General features: G+C 40.4%; 2 protein-coding genes across 2 annotated transcripts; both read left to right on the forward strand.

Annotated features, from left to right (window-relative positions):
- Positions 1 to 9,709: 9,709 nt before the first annotated feature.
- Positions 9,710 to 10,029, forward strand: LOC134734699 (late cornified envelope protein 2A-like). The gene is given in 2 exon segments (XM_063628058.1): positions 9,710 to 9,869; positions 9,872 to 10,029. Coding segments are annotated over 2 exon segments (318 nt in total).
- A 2,497-nt stretch (positions 10,030 to 12,526) lies between these two features.
- LOC134734867 (uncharacterized) lies at positions 12,527 to 20,532 on the forward strand. Its single transcript, XM_063628227.1, has 4 exons — positions 12,527 to 12,565; positions 13,051 to 13,085; positions 19,254 to 19,488; positions 20,142 to 20,532. Exons 1-4 carry the CDS (start codon positions 12,527 to 12,529, stop codon positions 20,358 to 20,360), a joined length of 528 nt encoding a protein of 175 aa, XP_063484297.1. The 3' UTR covers positions 20,361 to 20,532.
- Positions 20,533 to 23,893: the final 3,361 nt, after the last annotated feature.

The following is a 23,893-nucleotide window of genomic DNA, read 5'->3' on the forward strand; positions in this document are numbered from 1 at the left end:
AGGTTCACAAGGATACCCAGGAATTGAACTCAGCTCTGCACCAAGCAGACCTAATAAATATCTACAGAACGCTCCACCCCAAATCAACAGAATATACATTCTTCTCAGAACCACACCACACTTATTCCAAAATTGACCACATAGTTGGAAGTAAAGCACTCCTCAGCAAGTGTAAAAGAACAGAAATTATAACAAACTGTCTCTCAGACCACAGTGCAATCAAACTAGAACTCAGGATTAAGAAACTCACTCAAAACCACTCAACTACATGGAAACTGAACAACCTGCTCCTGACTACTGGGTACATATGAAATGAAGGCAGAAATAAAGATGTTCTTGAAACCAACGAGAACAAAGACACAATATACCAGAATCTCTGGGACACTAAGATCAGAGCAGAACTGAAGGAAATAGAGACACAAAAAACCCTTCAAAAAATCAATGAATCCAGGAGCTGGTTTTTTGAAAAGATCAACAAAATTGATAGACCACTAGCAATGCTAATTAAGAAGAAAAGAAAGAAGAATCAAATAGACACAATAAAAAATGATAAAGGGGATATCACCACCGATCCCACAGAAATACAAACTACCATCAGAGAATACTATAAACACCTCTATGCAAATACACTAGAAAATCTAGAAGAAATGGATAAATTCCTGGGCACATACATCCTCCCAAGACTAAACCAGGAGGAAGTTGAATCTCTGAATACACCAACAACAGGCTCTGAAATTCAGGCCATAATTAATAGCTTACCAACCGAAAAAAGTCTAGGACCAGATGGATTCACAGCCGAATTCTACCAGAGGTACAAGGAGGAGCTGGTACTATTCCTTCTGAAACTATTCCAATCAATAGAAAAAGAGGGAATCCTCACTAACTCATTTTATGAGGCCAGCATCATCCTGATACCAAAGCCTGGCAGAGACACAACAAAAAAAGAGAATTTTAGACCAATATCCCTGATGAACATCAATGCAAAAATCCTCAATAAAATATTGGCAAACCAAATCCAGCAGCACATCAAAAAGCTTATCCACCATGATCAAGTGGGCTTCATCCCTGGGATGCAAGGCTGGTTCAACATACGCAAATCAATAAATGTAATCCAGCATATGAACAGAACCAAGAACAGAAACCATATGATTACCTCAACAGATGCAGAAAAGGGCTTTGACAAAACTCAACAACCCTTCATGCTAAAAACTCTCAATAAATTAGGTATTGATGGCATGTATCTCAAAATAATAAGAGCTATCTATGAAAAACTCACAGCCAATATCATACTGAACTGGCAAAAACTGGAAGCATTCCCTTTGAAAACTGGCACAAGACAGGGATGCCCTCTCTCACCACTCCTATTCAACAGTGTTGGAAGTTCTGGTCAGGGAAATCAGGCAGGAGAAAGAAATAAAGAGTATTCAATTAGGAAAAGAGGAAGTCAAATTGTCCCTGTTTGCAGATGACATGATTGTATATCTAGAAAACGCCAGGGTCTCAGCCCAAAATCTCCTTAAGCTGATAGGCAACTTCAGCAAAGTCTCAAGATACAAAATCAATGTGCAAAAATCACAAGTATTCTTATACACCAATAACAGAGAGCCAAATCATGAGTGAACTCCCATTCACAATTGCTTCAAAGGAATAAAATACCTAGGAATCCAACTTACAGGGGATGTGAAGGACCTCTTCAAGGAGAACTACAAACCACTGCTCAACGAAATAAAAGAGGATACAAACAAATGGAAGAACATTCCATGCTCATGGGTAGGAAGAATCAATATCGTGAAAATGGCCATACTGTCCAAGGTAATTTATAGATTCAATGCCATCCCCATCAAGCTACCAATGACTTTCTTCACAGAATTGGAAAAAAAACTACTTTAAAGTTCATGTGGAACCAAAAAAGAGCCTGCATTGCCAAGACAATCCTAAGCCAAAAGAACAAAGCTGGAGGCATCACGCTACCTGACTTCAAACTATACTACAAGGCTACAGTAACCAAAACAGCATGGTACTGGTATCAAAACAGAGATATAGACCAATGGAACAGAACAGAGCCCTCGGAAATAATGCCACATATCTACAACTATCTGGTCTTTAACAAACCTGACAAAAAGAAGCAATGGGAAAAGGATTTCCTATTTAATAAATGGTGCTGGGAAAACTGGCTAGCCATATGTAGAAAGCTGAAACTGGATCCCTTTCTTACACCTTATACAAAAATTAATTCAAGATGGATTAAAGACTTAAATGTCAGACCTAAAACCATAAAAACCCTAGACAATACCATTCAGGACATATTCATAGACATAGCCATGAAGGACTTTATGTCTAAAACACCAAAAGCAATGGCAACAGAAGCCAAAATTGACAAATGGGATCTAATTAAACTAAAGGGCTTCTGCACAGCAAAAGAAACTACCATCAGAGTGAACAGGCAACCTACAGAATGGGAGAAAATTTTTGCAATCTACTTATCTAACAAAGGGCTAATATCCAGAATCTATAATGAACTCAAACAAATTTACAAGAAAAAAACAATCCCATCGGAAAGTGGGCAAAGGATATGAATAGACACTTCTCAAAAGAAGACATTTATGCAGCCAAAACACACATGAAAAAATGCTCATCATCACTGGCCATCAGAGAAATGCAAATCAAAAACACAATGAGATATCATCTCATACCAGTTAGAACGGGAATCATTAAAAAGTCAGGAAACAACAGGTGCTGGAGAGGATGTGGAGAAATAGGAACACTTTTACACTGTTGGTGGGAATGTAAACTAGTTCAACCACTGTGGAATTCAGTGTGGCGATTCCTCAGGGATCTAGAACTAGAAATACCATTTGACCCAGCCATCCCATTACTGGCTATATACCCAAAGGATTATAAATCATGCTGCTATAAGGATACATGCACACGTATGTTTATTGTGGCACTATTCACAATAGCAAAGACTTGGAACCAAGCCAAATGTCCAATAAGGATAGACTGGATTACGAAAATGTGGCACATATACACCATGGAATACTATGCAGCCATAAAAAATGGTGAGTTCATGTCCTTTGTAGGGACATGGATGAAGCTGGAAACCATCATTCTCAGCAAACTATGGCAAGGACAAAAAACCAAACACTGCATGTTCTCACTCATAGGTGGGATTTGAACAATGAGAACACATGGAGGCAGGAAGGGGAACATCACACACTGGGGCCTGTTGTGGGGTGGGGGGAGTGGGGAGGGATAGCATTAGGAGATATACCTAATGTTAAATGACGAGTTAATGGGTGCAGCACACCAACACGGCACATGTATACATATGTAACTAACCTGCACGTTGTGCACATGTACCCTAAAACACAAAGAATAATAAAAAAATTTAATGCATCAGATTTAATTGACTCTGTTTGTAATAACTTTTGCTATGGAAACATTTTTAGTTTTTATATACTCAAATATGACTTTCTTTGCTTTTATAGCTTCAGGGTTTCTTGAGTTGGTTAAGAAGTTTTCCCTTGTCCTTAGTGTTTACATGTCAGCAAACAAAACAAACAAAAAAGTGGGAATTGAACAATGAGAACTCATGGACACAGGAAGGGGAACATCACACTCCGGGGACTGTTGTGGAGTGGGGAGAGGGGGCAGGGACAGCATTAGGAGATATACCTAATGCTAAATGACGAGTTAATGGGTGCAGCAAACCAACATGGCACATGGATACATATGTAACAAACCTGCACATTGTGCACATGTACCTTAAAACCTAAAGTATAATAATAAAATTTTAAAAAGTCTGTTTTATTAGAGACTAGAAAAAAAAGCCCAAACAGTATAAAATGGAACATCAAGCAGGGGACCTAAGGTTGCATGGGATAGGTGAAGGCTGGCCTGCAGAGAGGTGGGCACTGAGTCTGCTTTCAGGGACCTCTGCCTTAAGTGGGAGCAACCCCCAGTGGGCCTACTATCCGGGCCTCCATGTGCTCCTTTCATGGTGAGCATAATTCTTTCTCTGTCTAACCTTCCATACCCAGGATAATTTCCAGTCTAACTATTTGTTTTTCATTTCATCTTACCTTGCGTTTGGCATGTGTGCATGTGTGTTAGAAGTCATTTTCTTCTGCTATCACAGGAACTCAAAATTACAGCAATTTAAAAAAGAAGGAAGCCTATTTCCACTCATATATAATGAAGTCAGAATTTGGTAGTCCATGGCTGTTGCGGTGGTTCCACAGAGTCTTCAGAGATGGATACACCTCTGTCTCATTATTTCATTTTTAGTGCTTGTTTCCTGGGAGGCAGTTGATCTCTAGGTGCCTGATACATTTCTGTTCTGCAAGGCTGTGCTTCAGCTAGGAAGAAGGAGAAAGGGTGGGTAAAAGGCCCTGACCCCTGTAAAGCCTCTTACCTGAGCTTTCCTAAAGCCCCAACGACTTCCTAAATCTCACTGGCTGCTTGTATGTACAAGGAGGATGAAGAAGTGTAAATTTTAATATCTAGTCGTGGTTTGGTTCTGGGCAGAATTTGAAGATGTAAGTTAAGAATGAAGGGGGCATGTATATTGGGCACACATCCAATCAAGTAGTTCTTGATATAGTTTGACATGCTGAGAAAAGACAACTGGATTGCTGGGTTTCTGGAAATAGTGACACAGACTCTTTGGGTGCACTTCACTTACCTCTTAACACATTGAGGAATGTCCCACCTACAGTTCCACCTCCATGGGCTCTGCTATATGCGCTGAGGCAAGCCTGCGTGGAAGGTTGATTAGGCAGGGGAATTCACCATCTACAGCTGAGGTCTGGAGTGCTGTGGGGAGCTCCCTGGAGACAGGCACAAGACCTGGCTTATGGACGCATAGGGGAGGCTCCAGGTTACTTCTGCCTGTCTCCCCACCTCTAATCCACCCATCATCCAGAGGTGGGCCAAGGACCAGGGGTCTGGATCATCTCCCAAGGGCAGTAAGAGGGTGAGGCTCTGAGAAGTGTACAAGCAGAAAACTTATTTGGTGTTATGGCTTCATCTCTTTCAAAGATATCTAGAGGGGAAAATGGCAGATGATTAACTCTGCGTTGGGTTATTGGAAATATGACCCAAGTGAGGAGAGTCAACAGTAACCGGAACACATTGTGAAAAGGAAAAGGTCGATGGATTTTCACCTGGGCCAGAATCCCCAGAGAGCACTTTTACCTCCACATCGAGTGAAAATTCTACCTGGTCACCCTCTTTTATCCCCAAAGGGTCAGCCCAGGAAGAGGGGAGAATAGAAAGGAGTTTGGGGCCAGGATGGATGCTTGTGTGTGTGGTTATCTCAGCTCGGACCCTCTGAGATCCATGCAGTGCCGAGAGCTGCGACGCTGCTCTCTCACTGACTCTCCAGGCTCTGTCACTGCTGCTGCAGCAGCTCTGAAGCCAAGGTCAGCTGACTGTGTTTTGCCTGTGCTAACTTCAGAAGCAGCTGCTCCTGGAGCAGGACCAACACTACCCCCAGTGCTAAAAAGAACTCAGGAGACCGAGGGACGAGCATATTGGCTGGTTCCTGGGAGGGACTCTTACTGTTGCTGGCTCAGTTGGCAGGATATCTCACCGTGAGTTCAGCTGAAAGTGAATTCAGCAGTAGAACACGTGTGTAAACCTAGAATAAGGATACTTCTCTTTTTCTAAACAATTCTCCCTCTGCTTGTAAATAACTGACAAAGCCATTAATATTCAGAAAGACATTCCCCATGTTACTATTTCATGGTTGATCTTTGGCCTTGCTAGGTGAGATTTCAGTCCTAGTCAACCACCATCCTGGTTGGATTGCTCCATCTTCACATCTAATTCAGAACTATGTACAGTAATTGTAGAAGTATGTAATTCTAAGCTTTTTTACTTGTTATAAGATATGCGCTCTTTAATTTATACAATATTGCTATTAGGTAATTATAGTTATTTTACACACTTCATAGATGAGAAAACAGAGTCACAGACGATTCTGGGAACATTTTTAAGGTTCTACAGCAAGTACCTGTTTCTCAGAATCCAAATCTAGGTGATTTACCTACAGAGTCTGTGATCTCAAGCAGTTCTCTAGAGTTAAACTGGGAAGGCCTGCACTACTTACTGTGTGAAATTCACACAGCTTATAGTAAGTTCTTCTCAACAAGCTAGACTTAAAGCAGGTATTCCCTAATTTTCTTGTCTGACATACTAATGTTTCTGGGCTAGTTCCCACACTGCACAAATAACCCTCTATTCCTCGTGCTCTTCTCTCCCCCCCATGTCCTTCTGTCCTTTCTGAAGATCCATTTTCCCAAAGGGGCTCTCTATTTGTCTGCCCCACTCCTGATTAGGGCCCCTTCCTTGGCTTCTCTGGATAAACTCACAATAATGATAGACCAAGAAGAAGACAGGTACCTGAGAAGTAAAAACAGATGAGGGACCAGGACCAGGGCCAGGGCCAAGGATGCCTCATATAGAGGGTCCTGGAGCAGGTTGTAGGGTTTATTCTGGCTCTGGGAGGAGCAGGTGTGATTCTTACACATTAAATGTGCATGCCTAGATATTCTTGATATTCTTTTCTCTTCTTTTATCTCTTTGGAAAATCATGGGAGATTCCAGGATACCCCACCAGTTTCTTCTGCCCAAAAGTTATAAATGGCTTCAGCAGGAATCTAGCCACTGGGCAATAGTTTCAGGGACCCAGGTCACTATGTAGTCATCCCTTGTTAGGAAACTTGCTCCTCACCTCACCTCCAGGTCTGCTCTATAAGCTGGTGGCTTAGGACTGGGGTTATCTGTTTTCAGAGGGAAGGAGAGGTTGAAATGAGCTAAGCGATGCATTTTACAACAAGAAACTATAAAATAATCAACCTACTAGTTGCAGAAGCTGAAGGAGAGGGATGAGTGACATTGGTAAGGTCCCATGCCTGGTGAATAAGAGAGGAAATACCACAAAGAAAGAGCATGTTTTGGAGATCAGTAGGTTTTGTGATAGAGTTAGTTTGAGGTCACAGCAAAAATACTTGCCTCTTAGAAGACATTTGGGAGGATCAAACTGAAGGTCAGTGACTTTCCAGGCAAAGCGGAGGTGGCTTAAAGGAAGTATTTTAAATAACTCCCAAGTAATTCTTCTAATAACATTTAATTTATTCATTCATCCATCTAATCAATAGTCTATGGTCAACTGCTAGACTCCCCAGGAAAAGAAACAAGGGGTAAGACCTGATTCTGAGCTCATGCTCTGGTGACTTAATATCTGTGGACATAGAGCCAAGATTATCTAGAATTCTTACTGGTGTCAAAGGCTGTGAGCCTGATCTCTAAGAGTGATTCATCATCTTTTATCATAAAAAATGTGGAAGGACATTTTGTCTGCTGAGACTGGCTTCCTGTGAATGAGGCACATATCAGCTTTGGGGTCTTCTCTCCAACCCTTGGCCACACTGCCGTGCTTGTCCCTGGCCTGGCAAGCACACCTTCATGCCCATGCTGCCCACACACACATACACGCACATTCATAAAGGCACAGCCCATCCCATTCTCTTCCTTCATGGTTACTATCATCTTTGTCAAGGAGAATGAGGAACCTAGCATCACATTCCCTCAGGCATTATCGGGTGATCCAGTGTCCCAACAATCTCATTGGAAAATAGACCCATTTGGTATGCACATAAATTTCACAGAGGTCTTCAGAATATCCACTGAATTGTGAATTCCTAGAGGTCACACAACACACATGGTGTTTGCTTCTATAAACGTAAGTGTTTGGATAGAAGATCACTGAATACCTAGGAGCTGACAGAACAGTCTCTTTTTGATTAACTGCTATGTTTGGATATCAACATTTTTCACTCTTGATATGAACACCCTCGAGGGTAGGGACCTACATCTGAGACTAGAAAATAAAACTATTGGAGATGGGGCATCTCTTAGTATGACAGAAATGTAAAGACCATATACTCCTACCTTCTAGACCAAGGGTATATGAAAGAAGGGACTATCTTTTTCAAAAGCTGTATTCTAACTTATGCCATACAGTAGGTTTTCAGTAAATGTTTGGTGGATGGATGAAATAAATTGATTAATGGATGAATGTATCTAATCCAACATTGTATCAGATTCCTTACTCTCCTGTCATTCACTAACAAGATTAAATAAATTATTTGATACCCATCACCTTCTTGACAAGAAATAATTAACTTCTCAAAATCCTGAATGTACACTGTACGTTCCTAAGAGAGCCTTCGCTAGCCTACCTATATTTTTAAATAAAATTTTCAAAGATAGGAACTGAATATTGTCCATTTTTCTGTCTCACACACTGCCCTTGTTCTTTTAAAAAATGACATTGTTTAAGTGTCTTCCTTGTGCCTTATCATGTGCAAAAGCCTCACTTGATGGAACCAACAATTCAGAGAGGAAGGTGCTAATAGGCCTGTTTTACAGTTGAGGATTTAGATTGTCTATATATAGTCTTTGAGGTCACTGGGCTCATAAACACAGAGCTCTTCTGATTCCAATTCAAAAAACTATTGCCTTATTTTAAAAACTGCCTTGTTACACAGTAGACATTTTAATTTCTAAGTGAAGAAGTTTAGTCACAATGAACATCACCACCAAATCTGAGGAAACCATCTTGATTCACTTATTAATCCTCTTAGCAGGGTTCTGTGGGCTACACAGGGACATGGGGTCAGGAATGAGGGTCTGAGCAGAAGGGGAGGAGTGTATCCTAGGAAGGAAATGGTCTCTGACTCAATGCCACAAAGAAACCTGCCTAGCTGTGGAAGCAGGGCTTGGAAAACTATACTTGGGGATGGGAAGAAGCTGGAATAGCATACTTCCACAGGGAAGCTATGGCAAGGATCTCTGGTGTTCTCAGAAGTCACTCTTCGAGCCTTTGTGCAGGCATGAGCTCCTTAAGAATCTCCTGGCAGCTCCACGGGAACCCAGCCTGGGGGAGGCTGTGACGGGTTAAAGCTCCTTTAGATCCCCGTCCCAGAGGGAGGTCTTGGGAGCTCCCAGTGCTTCCTTGGATTGTAGGGACAAGGAGGCAGGGGAATGTCAGGAATGACCCAGCACGTGCCTGGTTGTGCAAGAACCACCTCCCGCTCTTCCCAGAGCCAAGCCTGAGCCTATCAAAGACATATTCAGCTCCAGCACCTCATCTGCTCTGACTCCCCCAGGACGTGTCTGTGCTCCTGTGTGTGACCAGGGTGAGTAGCAACCTGGGAGACCAGAGGGCACAGGGGAATGGGAAGATTAAGGGAGGCTTCAGAGTTATTTGATTCTGTGCTATTATGTGCAGAAAAGAGATACAGTCTGACTTGAGTTTCTTGCATTGGGCTGTGAGAAACGTGTATCTGACAGTTTCATCAAGGGCTTATTCTTATATTTCAAAAATGGATACTTTGTTGGGTGTGAATACTTTATTCAAGCTCATGAAGATTAGAAGATACTGCCTATCTACTAAAAGATAGAATAAGAAGCTCCTTATTATATCTGATTTTCAAGTATATATTTTCATTCAGCAGGATTTAAGTTGTTTTCTTTCACTTGTTGATATATATGTCTGTAAGTGTATATATATACACACACTGAATATTATTCACCATCACCATATGATTTAGTTTTAAAAGAGATAAAATTGCCATCCTTGGTTTTTCATAGCTAAAGGGTTTGATTATTTCAAATTTCAGGTTGAAAAAGTCGCACTGAGATGTCCTGCCAGCAAAACCAGCAGCAGTGCCAGCCCCCTCCCAAGTGCCCCCCAAAATGCCGACCCAAGTGTCCTCCAAAGTGCCGACCTCAGTGCCCAGCCCCATGCCCACCTCCAGTCTCTTCCTGCTGTGGTCCCAGCTCTGGGGACTGCTGTGCTCCAGCTCTGGGGGCTGCTGCAACTCTGGGGGTGGCAGCTGCTGCCTGAGCCACCACAGGCCCCGTCTCTTCCACCGGCACCGGCACCAGAGCCCCGATTGCTGTGAGTGTGAACCTTCTGGGGGCTCTGGCTGCTGCCACAGCTCTGGGGGCTGCTGCTGACCAGACCTCAAACATCACATAGCAACCCTTAAGGAGAAACTTGCAACCAGGACCTGTCCCAGAGTGATGCTTCTCCTGCCCCTTTTTCTCCTTTCCTTAGGCTAACACACCTTGTGAAGTGTTTTGTCTGTTGTCATGGCCCAAGAGCCCATCTTGCATCCTGATCTTACCTTCCCACTTTACCTCATACAACCATAAATCTCTTTTGCCTCTTCGTGAAGTATCCTGGCCATTGTCAATTCTTCTATTCTTTTCAAATCCCTTAAAGTCCAGTGCCCCAGCCGTACACTTTTAAGGATGCTTTGGTAAGCGTGGAGTGTGAGAAAGAGGTATGCTGGAAGCAGTCTCCAGAGGGGCAATCCTGAAAGAGCAGCCTCACAGTAGGGCTTCTCAATGGGACTGCCTGTGTGCACTTGGAGACTGTGAGATGTGGACCCTCTCAGCCCAGGCGGGGGCCTGAAGGGACTGACAGCCCCAGGGCTGAGCACCACTGGCCATGTGCTGCTTGCTCAGTTTAATTCACCATGCTGAATGTAACTTATTTTCATTTTCTCTTCACGCCATGATGACAAAGTTAGAAAAATCTTTGGTACTCCAAGCAAAAAGGTATATTAACAGAATTCTTTTCATCTGATTTAAAATGTTTGGCATGAGAATCAGAACCCTTAGGGGCAAGTTTAAATGACAACTCATTGCCACTTAACTACTCTCCAGGGAGGAAGAGTCTGTCCAGTTCTTGCTTTCTTTCATGTTCCAGCCTCTCCACGAAACAACTGTTAAATAAATACTTAAGCAGTATAAGGCTGAAGGAACACCTCAGTATGGGCCTGCTCAGTTCCTGTGACTCAATTTATGGCTAAGTGAGGCAGAGTATGGAACGGGGGTCCGGGCCATGTCCCACTTTTATTGCTACACCTGCCTCACTGCAAAGGATCAGGCCTGGAGGGTGTGAAGGAGAATTATGAGAAATACCACTCTCAAACAATATATATGAAACAAAACATAAACCAAAATAAACAAAAAAAGAAAAACCACTCTTATGTAGCTGTAAAATAAGCTGCATATAGCCCAGCCTGGGTCTAGCCCTCCCTAGGTTCGGGTCTCCTCAGCTCAGCACTCATATTAAAAGAATTTTAGGACAGAGAAGCAACTTGTCTGGATGACTGGGGCTCTGTGCCTTGGGGAGGAAGTGTGAAGAAGAGTGAGGGCACCACTAGGGGAATTAAAAATAGTAGTCTATCAGCAGGCTGTGAGGTGCTTGTGGTGAGATGATGGGCTCAGTTTAGAGCAAGGCCCTGCTGAACATGGGCTAATAAAGCATCCTGTCCCTTCTTCTGCATGACACAGATGGGTACCAATTAACATCTCCACCTGTGTTCTTCCACTGTAGTCCCTCCCTATCATGCTTTAGGCTTCTTTCTTTGCTCCTTTTTGTAATTATTGCAACTCCTATAGGTAATTATATGTCATTGTTAGTTTAATTTGAAATTCTCATAGTACTAATTCTGAGTCTATGTTCATACATGTATTGCCCACACTTTTTCTTTTTTGTTTTTCTGCGAACTACATATTCATATACTCTGACTTATTTTTCAGCCTACTCCTTGTTTTGTTTTTTTTTCTGGTCTATCTTAAGTATTTTCCCTCTGCATTAGTCAGGGTTCTCCAAAGAAACAGAATCAACAGGAGATATCGGTCTTGACAGAAATATAGATATAGATATAGGTGGAGATACAAATTTATGATAAAAAATTGGAAATGGATTTATGATTATGAAGGCTGAGAAATCTCAATATCTGTAGTTGGAAAACTGGAAACCTAGAAGAGCTGCTAGTTCTCGTCTGAGTCTGAAGGCCTGGGAACCAGGAGAGCTGATGGTGGAAATTGCAGTCTGAGCACATGAGAAAATCAATATCCCAGCACAAAGCAGTCAGGCAGAAGAAATTTCCTCTTACTCAGCCCTATTGTTCTATTCTGGTCATCAATTGATTGGATGAAGCCCACTCACGTAGGGAAGAGTAATCTACTTTAATCGGTCTACAAATTCAAATGTTAATTTCATCCAAAAACATCCTCACAGAAACAGCCCAAGTAATGTTTGACCAAATGTCTGGGCACCTTATGGCCCAGTCAAGTCTCCATAAAATTAGCCAGCATACTTCTCTCCTTCCTCCTTATATTTTAATGAGCCATATTGGCTTATAGTAACATTGTTTGCTATAAGACATTTTAAATTTTATTTTATCTTGAAAGTTTTAGACTTCTCGGTTAAGAGATTTTTTTTTCATGTTCTTAAATTATACACATAGTCTTCAAGACTTTCTGCTAAGGTTTTATTTGCTTGCTGTTTCACTTCCCAATTTGTTAGTATATTCATTTTCATTGTGAGATATAACCTATATACAAAAGAATAAATAAAATATATTTATGTACTTTAAAAAGAAACACAAATAATACCAACCACAATGAGGATAAGAAAGAGAAGACATTGTGCCCCATGTCGCCCAATCACGACACTTCTCCACCCCAGCCAAAGGTAAGCATGTCACAATTTTTAATTTTCATTGTAGTTTTACCATCGATGTATGCTTCCCAGTTGAGTTTTTAAGCTTTATAAACAAGGAGTCACATTTTTATATAATTTTTTTCTCTTTATTCAATGTCCAGTTGAGAAGGTAAACCCTATTGTATGTTGATCTGTACTTTATTCATTTTCATTATTGAATAGTATATTACATTTTACAATTACACCAAAACATATTTGTCTATTCTACTGATGATGGTGATTTAGTTTGTGTCTAGTTTTTGAGGAATAATTCTAATTCTGTTATGAAAATTCTTATATATGTCTCCTGGGACATATCTGGGAAGTTTTTATTTTTCCCCAGAAGTACGATTACTGGGTAGACATATTTTCAACTATCTGGATAATAACAAAATGTTTTCCAGAGGGACTGCATTAATATTTATCCTGACCAGTATTGTATGATAATTTCTGTTGCTCTGCATCCTCACCATTAGTGGTACTTGCACACCATTTTAATTTTGCTAATCGGGTGAGTGTCAGTATCTATTATTATCTTTTTGATTTGCATCTTCTAGATTATTTGTGAAGTTGAGCACCTTTCATTGGCCATTTGAACCTCCCCTTTTGTTAGATTTATTTTCAAGCCCTTTGCTCACATTTCTATTATGTGTTTCTATTTTGTAAAGATGGGTAGGCATTTTATTTCTGTATTTTGGGTACTAGATTTTATTTGTTATGTGTAATGCAAATATCTTTTGCCACTCAGTGATTACTTTAGTTATTTAATGCCATTACATTTCCACTTGAGTGCATTTGTATAAAGTGTAGAGTTTAGCTCAAAATTTCATTTTACCTGTTGATGTCCAATTGCTCCAACACCATTTGTTGAAAAAGATATTCTTCCATTTAATTTCTTTTGCACTTTTGTCAAAGATGAATTGAACATATTTGTGTAGGTCTATTTATGAGTTCTCTATTCCATTCCATTGATCTCTGTGTCTGTCCCTACACCAGTACCATACTATCTTGATTACTGTAGACCTAATATTGGGTAGAATTATTCTTATTTAGCATGGTCATTTGATCTACTTTAGGGCCTATGCCTTTTAATATAAATTTTTTGGTTTTTTTTTTTTTTTGAGACGGAGTCTCACTCTGTCGCCCAGGCTGGAGTGCAGTGGCACGATCTCGGCTCACTGCAAGCTCCACCTCCCGGGTTCACGCCATTCTCCTGCCTCAGCCTCTCCGAGTAGCTGGGACTACAGGCGCCCGCCACCACGCCCGGCTAATTTTTTTGTATTTTTAGTAGAGACGGGGTTTCATCGTGGTCTCGATCTCCCGACCTCGTGATCCGCCCGCCTCGGCCTCCCAAAGTGCTAGGATTACAAGCGTGAGCCACCGCGCCCAGCCCTTAATATAAATTTTTAAACAAGTTTAATTTGAAAACAAAACTTTGCTGAGATTTTGTTGGGAATTGTATTAAACCTTTAGCTCAATTTGGTGAAAATTAAATTGACATCTTTATTATTGTCTTCCAATCCTTGAACACAGTGTATCTTTCCATTTATTTAGGTCTTCTCTGATTTCTTTCATCATTGTTTTCTGATTTTCAGTATATCAATTCTGTCCATGTTTTGTTCAGTGTATACCTAAGCATTTAAAATTTTTTGGAAGGATTATAAGTGCTATTAGACTTTTGGCATGCTCACTGTTAACCTGTAGAAACGTGCTTTGTTTACTTTTGTTGATCTTGTACTTTGCAACATTTTTTAACTTATTTATTAGTTCTAGAGTTTTTAGTTTTTCTTAGACTTCTTGAGATATGCCATCAGCAAATGGAGATAGTGAACACCTGACATTTTTGCCTTGTTTTCAATCTTGAGAGAAAGCATTGTTTTTCACATTTAAGTATGATGTTAGCTGTAGAATTTTTGTAGATGGTCTTTGTTGATTGGAGCTAATTCCCCTCTATTTTTAACTTGCTAAGAGATTGTACTATGAATGGGTAATGAATTTTATCAAGTGTTTAACTGCACCAATTAATATGATTGTGTGATTTTTCTGTTTTAGCTTGTTGATATAATGGATTTCATAAATTTTCAAAAGTTGACCCTGCTTTGCATGCCTGAAACAAATCCCAGTTGATCATTATGTATAATTATTTTTACATATTGTTGGACTAGATTTGCTGGTATTTTGTTGAAGATTTTAGTGTCTAAGTTTATAATGCATACTGTAGTTTTCTTTAGTTTTGGACTGTATTTATCTGATTATAATATCAGAGAAATCATGGGCCTCATTAAATGAGTTGAGAATGTTCTGCCTGCTTCTATTTTCTGAAAGAAATTGTGGAAATTTCTGAAAGAAATTGTGGAAAAGAAATGTTAATTTTTAAACATGTTTGGTAGAATTCCCCAGTGAATCCATCTGGGCTTACATAATTTTTCAAGAGCTTTTAAGTAATAAATTCAATTTCTTGAATGGCTGTGGGACTATCTAGATCACTTATTTCATCTTAGCTAAGTTTTGGTAGTTTGTGGTTTTAGAGAAATTGGCTCATTTTTTCTAAGCTGTTGCATTTATGAGCAGAGACGTGTTTGTAGCATTCCGTTATCTTTTTAATGGCTGCAGGATCTGTAGTGATACTAAATTTTTTATTCCTGGTATTGGTGATTTTTGTCTTCTCTCTTTTTATTTTTCTGAACCTTCCTAGAGGTTCATAAATTTTATTTTTGGTTAATGAGCCTTATTGCATTAATTTCTTTCTTTTTTTATTTTCTAGTTTAAAATTAGGCTGATTTTTGTTTCATCTTTACTTTTTCTTCTACCTGTTTCAGGTGTATCTTGCTCTTCTTCTTGTATCTTGAGCCAGAGACTTAGATTACTGTTTTGTGGAATTTGTTTCTAGTGAACACTTAGGGCTAAAAATTTCCCTCTTAACACTGCTTTGGGTTTTGTCTGTCTTAGTTAGTTTTGGTTACAATAGCAAAGGATCATAGACTGGGAGGCTTAAACAACACACATGTATTTCTTATAGTGCTGGAGGCTAGGAAGTTCATAATCAAAGTGACAGCAGATCCAGTGTCTGGTGAGGGCACTCTTTCTGGCTTGCAGATATCCACCTTCTCATTGTATATTCACTTGGCCAGGGAAAAATTCTCTGCTGCTTCTTCTTATAAGGGCACTAATCTCATTCATGAAGGCTCCACCCTCATAATCTAATCACCTCCCAAAGGTCCCCCTCTTAATAACATCACATTGGGGACTAGAATTTCAATATATGACATTTTTTTGTGAGGGACACATTCAGTCCATAAATAATCACATATTTATATATTATATATTTGTTTTTGTTCATTTCTAAGTATTTTTAAGAATTTTCTTTGAGACTTCCTCTTTAACTCATAGACTAGGAGTATATTATTTAATTTCCATATGTTTAGAGATTTTTTTGTTGTCTTTATTGATTTCCATTTTGTATTAATAGAGAATTAAAAAGCTATTCCTTAGTAATTATCAAACTAAGAGGAATTAAGAGTTTTAATACCAACTCAATGAACAAATAATTATCATTGTGTTAGCCTGTTCTGCATTGATATAAAGGAATACCTGAGGCTGGGTAATTTATAGAGAAAAGAGGTTTATTTGGCTCATGGTTTTGCAGGCTGCACAAGAAGCATGGTGCTGGCATCTGCTCCTGGTGAAGTCTCAGAAAGCTCCCACTCATGGTGGAAGGCAAAAGGGAAGCTGGCATATCACATGATGAGAGAGGGGAGCAAGGTGGGAAGGGGTTGTCATACTCTTTAAAAAAACAGATATCCCATGAACCAGATCTCATTACCACTCATTACCTTGTGGAGAGCACCATTCATGAGGGATCTGACCCCCTAACCCATCACCTCCCACCAGTCTCCACTTCCAACATTTAGAGTCACATTTCAACATGAGATTTGGAGGGGACAAATATCCAAACCATATCAATTATCTTTACAAAATCTTACAAATCATATAAATGATTGGAAGATACAACATTTATACCACATCTAAACTCGAATTTCTCAAAAGAATGATAAACTAACATTAATTATAAACAAATACATGAAAGTCACAAACTAAATGCTAAGTAATTAGATCAGCAGTATGAAAAGAAGAATATATTTTGTCCAATTACTGATTAAGCTGGGAATGTAAGATTTGTTTATCACTAGAAAATATATTTCTTTATATTAACATATTAAGAGAGTGGAGCAATGACCAAAATTGATTAAATCTCAGCTTTCATGGAGCCTTCATTCTATTTGGAAAGGACGACTACAAATAGATAAATTGTAATGTGTTGACAGGTATGAAGTAAATAAGCAGAGTAGAGATGGAGAATAATGGTGTTTATGTTTTGTTTTCTATTGTAGTCAAGGTGGGTTGAGAGGTGGCATTTAAGCAGAGGGCTTAGTGAAATGAGAGAGTGGACGAATTTACTATTTAGATGAAGAGAATTCTTCCAGGTAGCTGGAAGAACGAGTGTAAAGGCTGTGAGTAACAAGTATGCTTGGTATATTAGAAGATTAGCAGGTGGGGCAGAGCTGCCAGAGCCTAGTGGTTGAGATAAAGTGAATTAGGCAATATTGTCCAAGTATGTAAGCAGGATTGGATGGGGCCTTGTACACCACAGTAAGGATATGGATTTTGTTCTAAGTGTGATGGAAGCACTGCTTTAGCTGCATCCCACAAGCTTTGATGGTCTGTGTTTTCATTTTTATTCAAATAAAACTATTTTCTAGTTTTTTTATGACTTCTTCTTTGATTTATAGGTCATTTAGGTAAAAATAATTTTAATACTATATTTTATTTAGGCTAGCATATCCATAATTTTGCATTTCAGCATGTAATCAATCTAAAATATTAGTGAGATATTTTACATTTAAAACAATTTTATGTCTTCAAACTCAGTGTTATGCCATGGCACATCTCAATTCAGACAAGTTATATTTCAAGGGCTTTATCGTCTCATGTGGTTAGTGGCTACTGTATTGGACAGAGTAGGGCTACACCAATAGCTTTCATCTCTGTTTGCGCAACACATTCAACTGGTGACCTTTTAAAAAACACCAATGCTGGGGCCCTATTCCCAGAAATTCTGAATTAATTTGTCTACAGTTGAGTCCTGGCATCTTTTGTTTTAGGACTGCCTACTAGGACCACTGGTGTCAACCCTGAAATTTTCCTTTAATCACACCATATTTCTCTTGTGTTGAGGTTCAGCATCACTATCTAACTTCTCAGGTGTTTCTGTTTCTCCAGTTCTACTGTGAGGTCCTGAGGACAGGAACAAGGTTAATTCATTGTATTTCTCACATAACTGAGGCAGTGCTGGTCACAGATTAAGAGCTCAATGTGGTAGGTTGTTGCTTGTTACCACAGCCCTCTGTAGTTGATGATTCGCTTGCCATAAACACCATTAACATGGGGCACTGGATTGGGAGAGAGATGGAAAATGGGAGGGCATTCCTACAATAATACTTGCCAGAAAATCTGCCCTCCACAACAATTCCATTCCTGCTGTCTAATACTCATTTTCTGAGTTAGTAATAGCAGAAGTTACTACAAAAGTAGATAATTTCTGTCTTTACAGAGAGGAAATATAGGCTGGGGATTTAGTCATCTTCCTTGTCATCATTATCAATGTCTTCATGTTCATTAATATCAGCTAACTTTTGTCATTGTTAGACATCTATTTTACATAGTATGTATTTCCAGAAGTACCTCGTGATTATATGTGTATATACATACATCATATATGATATACATAAGGAGAAATAAATCAATCTTAATGGGTTGCATGAAGAATTGTATCCTATATAAACCTTTTGAGAATTAGAGCAACACACACCAAATTTCTTTTTCTTGTTGGTTTAGAGTGTTTTGATGGGTAAAAGGGAAGAGTTTTTTCTATGATGGGAAGAATATTTTCCTCATAATGACCTTCTTATGTGTTTGTTGAAGAAAAAAAATCAGTCCTTTTTTAAAAAAGTAGTTGCAATAAGTGCAACTTGTATGCGGGTGTGTGTAGTGGACAGACAGATACTTCCACAAAAGGTTCCTGAATTGGTAGAAGTCTCAAGTCTCTGACTTGTGCTCATGAGCTACTTAAATGCAGCAGAATCACATACACAACACACAACAGAAAAGCTCAGAAACTCCTACTCAAAAGGCCCCTTGATGGTAACACATTCCTTGGTAACTCAAATAGAAGCAGACAAATATGATAGCCTTTGAATTCCAGGCTGAAGGGTTCGTAGAAGAGAAATTCTAAAGAGAAGAGTGGCTGACTGAGGGGCATCTCTCTCCACAGTTAGGACTGGGGACTTGGCCTGGTCTAAAAGCATGGGAGATACTCTCTAAAAGAGTAAGGAGGTCTATGGCACCAGACCAGCCTCTCAGGATTGACTGACCTGGGAAAGGCCCAGAGCCTCTGGCTGAAATTTGGCTGGAATATGTTAGGGGCTAAATCTGGGGCAGTCTTGGAGCCTTTGGTGCCAAAGTTCTTCCTGAGGGACTGAGCAAAGCGTGTTCAGAGGGAGGCTTGAAAGGTAAGTACCCATAGCCTTAAACCCCTCTGCTTGCCCTACATTGATACCTTAGCCTGGGAAAAGGGTCTGATTTACAGAAAGTCTCATATAGCCACCCTCTCTCCCACTAGTGCCGAAGAGGCTATCTGGGAAGCTCATCATCCAGCTCAGGAAGAGATGAAACCAGGAGGCAGGAGAATGTCAGGCATGACCCCGCATTTGTGCAACAGCCACGTCCTGCTCCTGCCATTAGCATGGCTCATCCGAGGCCCAGCCCCAGGATCCATACAAAGTGTGTTCCTGCTGCTGGCTCCTCATCTGCTCTGCTTCCTAAGGGACGTATCTGTGGCTGCGTCTGAGCCCGGGGTCAGTGTTTCTATAGGAATCCAGAGGGGGGCGCTAGCTAGATGAAGATGGAGATGGAGAGTAGTTCTGGAAGGGGAACAGTGAAGTGTGGAGGAAGAGGAGGATGAAATGGTGGACAAGGCCAGAAGGCCAGAAGTAGTAGTTGGCTCTGGACAAAGCAGGAACCAGCCTGGGAAGGATTATCCCTGTGATCAGACAGGGAGATGATGAATGACCTGCTGCAGCCCTACCAATGGTTGGCCTGCTGGTCCTAAGCCCATTGCTCTGAAGGAAGATTTTCTCTAACCGTGCAGATCTCAAATTTATTATTATTTATTAAACAGATTTTCTATGAATTTCTGAATTCCATTTCTAGGTAGATTCATGTGGGTAGAATTGCAATGTATTTAATATGTCTTTGAGATGGCATTCAAATTTTGCTGGCATTATTAGTTCAGAAGTCACCTATTAACCACCTAACAAATACTAAGAATTTTTGGAAGCTCTAGGGGTACAAAAGTAATGAAGATATACTCTTTGGCTCAAAGAGGTTTCTATACATTTCCATATTTTAGATATTCCTCTTCATCACCTTGGGGGAGGATTTTAAAATAGAAAAAATGTAATGGCTCTTGATATTAAGTTTCTGTATATGTTTCTATTTTGTCATTCAGGTTTATCGAAATCCCACCAAGATGTCCTGCCAGCAGAACCAGCAGCAGTGCCAGCCCCCTCCCAAGTGTCCTACCCCAAGTATCCCCCAAAATGCCCCTCAAAGTGTGCATCCTCATGCCCACCTCCAGTCTCTTCCTGCTGTGGCTCCAGCTCTGGGGGCTGCTGCAGCTCTGGGGGTTGTGGTTGCTGCAGCTCTGGGGGAGGTGGCTGCTGCCTGAGCCACCACAGATACCATAGGTCCCACTGCCACAGACCCCAGAGCTCCAATTGCTGTGGCAGTGGCCAGCAGTCTGGGGGTTCTGGCTGCTGCTCTGGAGGGGGCTGTTGCTGACCTGGACCAGGAGCAGCACTGAAGGAATTAGTGGGCGAAGGACTCATTGCAGCCTGGTGTTTTACCTCCTTCACTCTCTTGCCTTTCCTTTCTGTAGCCCCATCAATTGAATAAACATGCAGGTTTGCTTCTCATCAACTTCAGGCCTTGGATTTGCATTATTTTAGCTTTATGTCAATATGTATATTTCTCAGATTATTGGAAAATTGTCTGGCGTGCTTTGCAACAGTAAATTTACTTTCAAGTAATTTTCAAGTCCCAATTTGATGGTGGTTTTTATTTCACTTTTCCTCACTTTTACCTAACTCCCAATCCTTTTCCCTAGATAGAAAGATAGATTTATAGCTTTTACTGGAATAGAGAAAAATCAACCAATTAAACTTTAATGAATTACTTATTTGTGTACACGTACCTTCACGAAAATCTAAAATTCTGCAGTATTTGTGAAAACAATAAATAAGGATTGATTAGAATTCCAAGATAAACCTAACTTAAATTAAAAAAAAAAATAGTGGTGAAATAGCCAAGTCAGTAAAGTTGTTTGGACAGAAAAATCTAATTTACTTAAGTTAAAAAAATGTACTTACTGCTCCATACATTTTCTAAAGCAATATTCTCTTTCTCTCTGTCTCTGTCTCTGTCTTTCTCTCTCTCTCTCTCTCTCTCTCTGTGTGTGTGTGTGTGTTTAAAAGATTAATATTAAGAAAGCAGAATAGCATCACTCCACTTGGGAACCGTGTAGAAAAGTGTACTAATTTTTGTAGCTGTTCCTATTAATTGTGGTGTGCACATACAAGAGTCTGGTTAAATAAAGTCCTATTGAAACCCAGGTTTCTTTCTTTAAGAAGCCTATTTACAGTATCCAAAAGTCAGAACTGGAATTCAATGAAGTACTATTTCCTTTGTGCTCTCCACTCTGTCCCAAAGGTAAGGAACCGCTTGTTACACAGCTCTGCTGACTTAGGACTTTCTTTGAGGCAGACGCGTTAGTAATGATAGGTCACAAGTTGCAGACCTGTCTTAGCCTTGTGGTCATGCAGGAAGTTCAAACGATTTCACTGGGAGAAAGTGCAAACTGAGGTGGGCACTAGCATGCACCCTTGGGCCTTTGCAGACTGCTGTTGAAATAAACTTGTTGTTTTTCCTGCTGTTGTTCTTGCACTTACTGCTAATTGAAATTACATATTTATTTCTCTTTGATTGTTAAATGCCTCTCACCTCATCCCTGAAGAAGATTATACTATAAACTATTTATTATATGTAATGTATATAATGTATGTGCTTCAGGATGTCAATGTCTGGTCATGAAAACAGAGACCATTCTAGCCACATTCTAGCTAGTTTAGACACAGAAAGATTTAATGCAGGGAATTTGTTAGAAAAGTCTTAGAGGGGCTGAATAAATAAAAGTGGTACTTAGGGATTACCCAGAGATCTAGAAAAATTTGGGGCAGGACGTAGGACTTGCCAAATGGCTGTGCTGGCTCAGGAGAGCACTGGAAACAAAACTGTCATCCTTGCTGTACTCTCACAGACAGCACCCAGGTGTGACAGCTCCAAGATCACTCTTTGAAATTCTGGTTCACCAGTCCCCAGAATGATGTATTGGGATGGGGGAAAGGGTGGAGGCCAGTGGCTTTGGAAGTCAGGGGCTGGTGTGGCAGGTCACAGGCTTTCTGGGACATAGCCCATCTGAAGTGAAGGAAGAGCTCTGTTCCTCACCCTGTTCCCCTGCTCTGGTCGTTGTTCAGAACCAAATGCAACTGTAATGATTACATATGGTTGACGGGGGATAAGAAATAGCAACACCAGCAAAACTAACCAATATTCAGTTAGCGTTTACTCATGTTAGGCACATGCTTTATCTCACATTGACATTTGCTTGGACTGTTTATTCTAAAGATATTTATTAAGTGCCTACTATGTATCAAGTGCAGTTTTAAGATTTGAGAATAGACTTGTGAAAAAAACAGCCAAAACTTTCTTCCTTATTAAGCTTATTCTAAGAAAAGAAAGCAGGTGACAAATAAAATGAATAAGAAAAATGTGTATTATTCACGCAACCGACAAATACGTTTTGAGTGTACCAAGCACTACGTATAGTAAGGTGAAGGGGTGGCCTGCCCCTCCACACCTGTGGGTATTTCTAGTCGGGTGGGACGAGGGACTGAGATAAGAAATAAGACACAGAGACAAAGTATAGAGAAACAACAGTGGGTCCAGGGGACTGGTACTCAGCACACTAAGGACCTGCACTAGCACTGGCCTCTGAGTTCCCTCAGTTGTTATTGATTATTATTTTCATTATTTCAGCAAAAAGGAATGTAGTAGGAGAGCAGGGTGATAATAAGGAGAAGGTCAGCAAAAAACATGTGAGCAAAAGAATCTATGTTATAATTAGGTTCAAGGGAAGGTACTATGCCTAGACGTGCACGTAGGCCAGATTTATGTTTCTCTCCACCCAAACATCTCAGTGGAGTAAAGAATAACAAGGCAGCATTACTGCAAACATGTCTCGCCTCCCACCATAGGGTGGATTTTCTCCTGTCTCAGAATTGAACAAATGTACAATCGGGTTTTATACCGAGACATTCAGTTCCCGGGGCAGGCAGGAGACAGTGGCGTTCCTCTATCTCAACTGCAAGAGGCTTTCCTCTTTTACTAATCCATCTCAGCACAGACCCTTTACGGGTGTCGGGCTGGGGGACAGTTAGGTCTTTCTCATCCCACGAGGCCATATTTCAGACTATCACATGGGGAGAAACCTTGGACAACACCCCACTTTCAAGGGCAGAGGTCCCTGCGGCTTTCCACAGTGCATTGTGCCCCTGGTTTATTGAGACTAGAGAATGGCGATGACCTTTATCAAGTATACTGCCTGTAAACACTTTGTTAAGAAGGCACATCCTGCACAGCCCTTGATTTTATACAACACATGTTTTTGAGAACTGCTGGCTGGGTCAAAGTGGTTGGGTCAAAGTAGCTGGGACAAAACTACAAATTAACAACATCTCAGCAAAGCAATTATTTAAAGTACAGGTCTTTTTCAAAATGGAGTCTCTTATGTCTTCCCTCTCTACATAGACACAGTGACAGTCTGATCTCTCTTTCTTTTCCCTACAGTAAGGCACTGTGGACAGAGCAGTGAACAAAAGCAATGAAAGGTCTCACCCAATAGGGTTCACATTCTGATGGGACAAAATGAAAAATACATGCATACATAAAATATATAAGTATTAGATGAGGATAAACTCTAAGGAGAGAAATAAGCTTGGAAGAGGGATGGGGGTGGCAAGTAGGTATGGATTATAATGCTAAATGGGGTCACAGTGAAGCCTTCACAAGAGCCACGTTTGAGCAAAGACTAGAGTGAGAAAGTCAGCCACGTGGGCATCTGGGGAAACACGGTGGGTAGAGAAG

This window comes from Symphalangus syndactylus, chromosome 12 (assembly GCF_028878055.3).
Source record: "Symphalangus syndactylus isolate Jambi chromosome 12, NHGRI_mSymSyn1-v2.1_pri, whole genome shotgun sequence".
Taxonomy (NCBI): domain Eukaryota; kingdom Metazoa; phylum Chordata; class Mammalia; order Primates; family Hylobatidae; genus Symphalangus; species Symphalangus syndactylus.